Source organism: Opisthorchis viverrini (assembly GCF_000715545.1).
Source record: "Opisthorchis viverrini unplaced genomic scaffold opera_v5_2, whole genome shotgun sequence".
Lineage (NCBI taxonomy): Eukaryota > Metazoa > Platyhelminthes > Trematoda > Opisthorchiida > Opisthorchiidae > Opisthorchis > Opisthorchis viverrini.
In genome coordinates this window covers 2,756,392-2,763,174 of record NW_008751658.1, presented here as the reverse complement: position 1 = coordinate 2,763,174, position 6,783 = coordinate 2,756,392, and the positions used below count along the sequence as shown (strand labels likewise).

The 6,783-nt window shown below is 46.3% G+C and overlaps 1 protein-coding gene across 1 annotated transcript in view; it reads left to right on the top strand.

Annotated features, from left to right (window-relative positions):
* Window positions 1-3,938: 3,938 nt before the first annotated feature.
* T265_00216 (hypothetical protein) overlaps window positions 3,939-6,783 on the top strand; it is a gene marked incomplete at both ends in the record, with an annotated part of 3,097 nt that continues 252 nt past the window's right edge. The window contains 2 exons of the mRNA XM_009163924.1: window positions 3,939-4,016; window positions 4,539-4,631. Coding sequence (XP_009162188.1) covers window positions 3,939-4,016; window positions 4,539-4,631 — 171 coding nt within the window. The remainder of the gene's footprint in view (window positions 4,017-4,538; window positions 4,632-6,783) is intronic.

The window sequence follows — 6,783 nt, the reverse complement described above, 5'->3', positions numbered from 1 at the left end:
AAACTACAGGTCGCAGGTAAACTCAGGATGATACGGCAAATCCGAGATTGACCGAAAGCTCACTTGAGAGCAGTAAAACAGCTGTGGGGAACAGAAGATAAATCAGTTAGGTTACGCGAACATAGCAGTTAAGCCTTTTGCTTCTGTTCTGCTCGAACGGGTGTGGAAAGCTCGAGGCACACGAAAATAACCGAAGTTTTCTTCTGTCCCACTTACTTCAGTGCATCAGCTATAATCCATCCACCAAGAGTACGGTGGTTTCAGCTGTTACAGTTCAGGTCACGAGGAGTGGTAGAGCAGGGGATGTTTAGCCAGGCATTGGGGAAGAGCATAAGAGCTTAGTTCTTGCAGAACCGATCCGCTTTCATATTGCGTTACTAAGTCATGGATAGTGTGTTTCGCGATTTTTTCAGGACAGAAACTCCAGATGAGAAAACCGTTGCCTCACTGTCGTACAACCATGTCACTGTATTTGAAAAAAAGCTTTATAACAGAAAAACATTCGGAAGGGAGGGGAAATAGGGCTAAACTACCACAAACATCCAAGGTACATACACTTCCATCACTGTTAGATAATCCAAGCGGGAAATGACAGTATGAACGCCACTGACATCGGTTAGCCCTCATATCGTTCAGTATCTCAAAACAGGCACAGGGGGTCACGTGGACCCCATCCTGGAAGGCGAACAGCGCCAACATCACCAAAAGATTTCGTAACATCGTTCATTCCCTTTTGTCATGTCAGCCTCTGTCCATCTCTAGGTTCTCGGCACTTCTGAGCTGGGCGCCGAAAACAGCTGTCGTCTCGGCAGGCGGCAACGCAGTCTAGTTCAGTCACCTTAGCTTGCAATGTTGGATGCATTTTGATGGAAATAGTCTATGCTTTACTAAAAACCAGTATCCTGATCAATTCACTGAGAATTTACCAGCTCCAACCAATTCCACCCATACTTTTGAGACAACAATGTTCAGAAACCAGAAAATGTATCATGTCCTCCCCCAAAGTGACCAAGTCATTCAGCTGTAAGACAATACATTCCGCATTATAGGGTGATAGACACATTCTTGGAGATACAGTGGGGCGCCTTTTTGACGCCAAAACCAGAGCCCATACGGTCTCGCCATAGCTGGAATCCAGCTTACTGTTCTCGGATCTCCTCTTCGCGCGTCTTCGTAAGACGACGTAGGATAAGCGACGCAAAGTCTGATTACAACGAGAGTCAAGTTAATTCTTCTGTGACTGTCACACGCACCGCAAGCAGCCTTTCTGAAAATAGGCACCACCCGTTAGTTGGGACGGTCTCTCTCCCACATAGAGGCAAATAAGTTAGACAAGTACCAACTGGGGATTTCACTTCCATCTTTGAACGGAGTGGGTGGGAGTTCGTCAGGACTGGCAACCAGGTGATGCTTGAAGGGGAAAATGCATTCACTTACTTCAGGAACCACAGAGGGTTCCGAGTTTAGTATTCAGGGCTGAGTTGCGAACTGGTAATTCATCCTATCAACTGCAGGTAGACAGTTGAACTGTAGTTGAAAGTAAGCAGCCGAAGGATCCAGGTGCAGTCTTTTTTGCAGGTAAGCGAGGCGATGTATATGATTGGTTTCACCCACCGGATCTTCTTTGGAGTAAGCAGCCGAAGGATCCAGGTGCAGTCTTTTTTGCAGGTAAGCGAGGCGATGTTATATGATCGTTTCACCCACCGGATGCTTCTTTGGACCCGTTACGCATATCATCCTGAAAACCTTACGCACACTCCTATAAGGTCTCCACTTCTTCGGGTTTCTTTCGGCTCAGCAGAGGGCTGTGAAGCTTAGGCAACCTGGCAGTATCCCAACCCTCGTACTTCCTTCGGGTAACATGACAGCCAGTCTGAACGATTATCTAGCGATAACTGGTGTTTATTCGTCGGGTTAGCATATGCACCGACAGACCTGAGAGGGTTTTAACAGGAGGTGTCGCAGCCGCCTCAGCTAGCAAGAGGAAAGGATACAGTCATGCTGGAGGGCGATAGGAAAGTTCATTTTGGATCACTAAGCCCGAAAGAAGTTCAATAAGGTGGTAGATTTTGGATCGATACTCAGCGTACGGATGATGGGGAGCGACTGCCTTAGTTGCGCGCTGAACAGTATCTTTTCCGGGTGAGTACGAAATAGAGGCCACCAACCGCAAGCCAGTAGGATCGCATGTTCAGCAGTTACCGATGTAGAGCCCCAATAATTTTTTTCCTTCCTTCTGGGGTTCTACCCCTGACTCCGATCCTGTAATTTTTATCACGTCGCTTTCCGTCAACGTCAAGTAGAGCTAATGCACTCATCAACTTAGGTAAGTTCCAGTAGTTAAAGAATATCAAGCAGACTTGGCTAAAAAGCTAATGAAAACGCTGTTATGCGGGTGACGAAGATTGCTTGGGAGTCGAAACGAAAGGAGTTAAATAAGTTATGCCCTCAGTTTTAGGAACTGTTTGTCAAAGTCATCTGACTTGACTAAATGAACAGTGGATATCATAGAGACCATCAGGTCGTATTGTCGCTAAGAAGGCCATACCAACAACTGACGACTATGATGGCATACGCAGACCCCGCAAAGACCGGATAATCAAGAACTTGAAGAATGACAGAGAACACTCATGGATTGCGAAGGCCACGGACTTGGAAAAGGCTTTTTCTGCAGGCGACAGCCGCGCCCTATCTCAGGCGATTCGATCAACCGGCCAGAAGACAGGTGTCAGCCAAACGATGTGCGAAAAAGATAGAACGACGACCCAATCATAAAATAGTTTTACTGAATGATTGGTTAAACGCTTTATAGAGCAGTTCAATTGCCCCCCGCTTCAACACAATGCGTGAAAGGAGCTGAAGAGCATGAATGAAAATTTGACATTAGTCCGTCAACAGCGGAAACCCAGCGTGATATATCATTCTTCTAACACGACAGGGTACCCGGTCCGGGTGAGCAACACCCCACACTCTGGTGAACAGTCTAACAACCCAACTACGGACAAAGCCGGAATACCAGTGGAAGAGAACGCCTCGATCATGATCTGTGATCACAATGGGTACAAGAACGCCACATGAAGGCCTTTGTGGCATTATTTTGTGCTGATTGATAGATTATCGAGAGACCAACTCGTGAGCACCAAGTTCGGCTTCGCTCTAAAGAAGGATGAACTATACCTTTAACTTCAGAAAAGTTCTTGAACGATATCATAAGCAGCTGTACAGGCCGCGCACTTGACGTAGGCGGAGGATGCAGGCGACGAAGTTAGGGCATGGCATTATTACGTATGTCCTAGTAAGGGCAAATAAATGATGTGGTACGGATTCACGGATGGACACAAACAAAAAAATCGTTCAGCTGTAGCACCCTTTCGATGCCTAACTGCCATGCCACACGAATGAGGCACGTGGGCTGGGATACTGTCAGGTCGCTCAGGCCTAGACATGGGAAGTCGAGAGGCAAAGGTCGGGTTCGAACCACGGACCTTCCGGCCAGCAAATTCACTACTTGGTCCATCAAGGATGGGTACACAGGATCGAGGCTTTCGCCCAAGTTTCCGGGGCCGGTTTTGTTCTTGTCGTTCGGCGGCTGCCATGGGTGTTAAAAGGAAATGTGTAGGAATCAAAACGCGATGCACCATATATGAAGAAGTTTTGGCGTAGTTTGGGTTGTGCTTAGGACAAAATAAACATTTCAGCATCACGATCGTTGTGGGATCATGTGGCGCACTGTTTGTCCGAAACAATACGTGGCCAGAGACACAGCATGACATCCATACATGTCGAACGCCGCCGAATGTTCCCCACACGTTTTCTAGCTTGACTGACAGTCACTGCGTGCGCCAAGCAACAGCGTGGCGGGTCAACATTGATTTGCCGTAAAATTCCACAACAATTTTAGGAGTGTTCTGCTGTCCCTGAGAAGCGGCCGGGTAAATATGACGGCTTCGACTGGTGTTGCGAACCGTGAGGAAGTTGTAAAATCTACCAACAACTTTCCGGTTCACACTCGTAGGGTGAGGGTCACTGGGTGCTTCGAAACGACAAACGTACGGGTGTCAAAAATTCAACACATCCGACATGCTGTCCAAAGCTATTCAATCACTGGTTACACGGACATATTATTCTCTACTCGTTTCGGGAGATGGACCACTTGGGATAGCTGGACGTGACGTCGAACTTGCATGGGGCGAACCGGCTAAAGACCACAGGAAGACGTGGCCTACAAGGTCAGAATATGAACCAATCAGAATCGGAACTTACAGGCCCAATGGTTCCTTTCGTACCCAGTAAGGGAGGAGCTTCTTTGATATCCACCTTGGGTCGAGAAAACGTAGGGCCAGTTGCAACGGCAAATTCTGGTGTGGCCCTCAGGTGTCTCCCTGGAACTGTGGAACCTGCGATTGAAGTTTGATGTTATCCATAAAAGTGTATAATAGTAGGGAATGAAGAAGGCAATAGACATGGTCGTAGAAAAAAGTTAAACTGTTTGTGCGGTCTTTCTTCTTAATAATCATCCGCTCTACTTTTTATTCTAGGTCTTTGCTAGCTTTTTATTTGTTTTCGAACCTAAGCATGATATTGCACTGGCTGAGCCGTTGCGGGCCGTTCATCCAGGAGCGGCATCAGCGGTAAACCGGCTGCCATCAAAATCGGTACAAGTTCTAACTTCACTTTAATTTCAGCGTTAAATCCCAAAGTACTCAAAGAATCACTCAAATGTTTCATTGCATTTATGCCCCCAAGCTTTACTGTGTTAATTAGTGAAGTTCAATGCAATAGTCCCTGCTGCATTTCAAATACGATGGTTCGCGTCTATTAGATCTTAAGTGCGCCGTTATGCTTCAGCCTTTTGCAATAACGATCAATAGCTTTTGTGAAACAGACAGACAGATGGTGCTGACGACAGATTGTGATGATTCGCTCATCAGAGCAACACCTCCGGAAGGGTTTGCGCGCACCAGGACTGACGTGACCCAGTTGAAAAGCAGGTGGCACAGCAGAAACTCTGGTCAGAATGCTAACACCGTTTTCATACCAGGGTCGAGTGAGGGCTCAGTAACAGGGCAGCGGATTACTTTCGTGTCCGTTTCTTTTCGCACTTTAGTAAGCATGTCCCCATCGATATCTTGTAGCCCAACCTGTTGGTTCATTCGGTAACTTCTTGTGATCGTCACTTTGGTTGTGCAGGGGTGTTCTCGTCGGAGTTCATGTTGCAGTGACTGTAGGGTGTGCCCCTCAACATAATTATCTGTGATTCTACCAGTTAATGCAGATTCTGTGATGAGACGGAGGCAAAAATTCGACCGCTTTGACGACAGCTACCACCTCAGCTTCTGGGTGCCTAGCATGGCTCACTCCCTATAACGGGCTGCCTGGTCATTAATTTGTATTATTTGTCGCCACACTTATAAGGCACAATACATAGTAGCAAGTCCGGTAGACAGTTTTCCACACTCTTGCTTCACGTGACGTAATTTTAGATGGGATTTCACTGGTTTCGTTGATCTGCACTTTATCACCATATACATACATGCATACAGGTCGGGCGAAGATATCCAAACGACCTGCTTCGACACACTTGACTATCTTAGCCACAACCACTTTCAAGTGCCCCCGATGACACCTTGTGAACATCACTGAGCAGACCACATTAAACGTTTAATAGTGTTAATTAACCTGCTTGACTGATCAGGTCTCAAATGTGGTGGAAGTCATTAGACTCCACAGTAAACTGTCTGCGCTTGAAAACTGTGTGCAACTAGTCAGGTACCCTGGTAGTGTTAGAACAATTTATGTTGTGGCTGGATAACCACGTGATTACACCTATTAAAGAGCTTTCAGGTGGATGTCAATGCGGCTCAATGCAAACTGCGTATGTAGATGCTGAATGCGCGCTGGAGCCCATCGGAAATCAATCTGTGACGTATGAATTAAGAAATATATATCATAGAATACATGAGCACTGGCGGTACGAGGCATTTCGGGTCGTAACGGCCCACACAATATTCGCTTTCAACATGAATTATAAATCAAATTTTCTGAGTTATTGCAGCGGCCCTATTCTAGTTGTGTGGACCCCTTTGGCAAACTCTAATCTTGCTGTTAAGAAATGCGCAGCCTGAAGTAGTATGGCAGTGCAAGGATGAGACACAACATGTTAATTACTCTGCTTTTCATATTATCAATCTTCACGTTTCGCCTTATTGCGCACTTAGTTGCCTACCAGGCCTCTACCCACCCTGGAAATACTCTGGTTCCCCTTCACTGAACGCTGTCCTCATAGTTGCCTACACCTGCACTTTCGGCTCTTCCCGTCTCCAAATCAACAATCTGCCGTCTTATTCTGTTCCAAAAACAAAACCCCTTCACTAACTCGAGCAGCTTCTTCCTTGACCCCCCTCCAACACAAATATCGATGGGTCTATCCAATTTCTCTGTACACCAAATTTACTTGAGGCAAACGGCCGTCTATCTATAGTGCAAATAATAACAATGTTTATTTGCAACTTGTGGGTCTAATTCTGTCTGGCATGATCGTACGTTTACGGTCAGAATGCAGCATGACGCCGTGGGCTAGACGCACGCCGAAAATTTCTCTGAAACCGTGGTTCGAAGGAGGAAAACTTTAACATAAAGTTTTAACATTTGATGGTAATTTTTCGGGCGTATGAGATCTTCCCAAACGGCCGCAGTTTTGTTGAAAGTTGTTTAAATCTACTCAATCCACACGATATTCAAGACCCGGGATATTCATATTTTAAATGGCTGCTATGGCTGAGC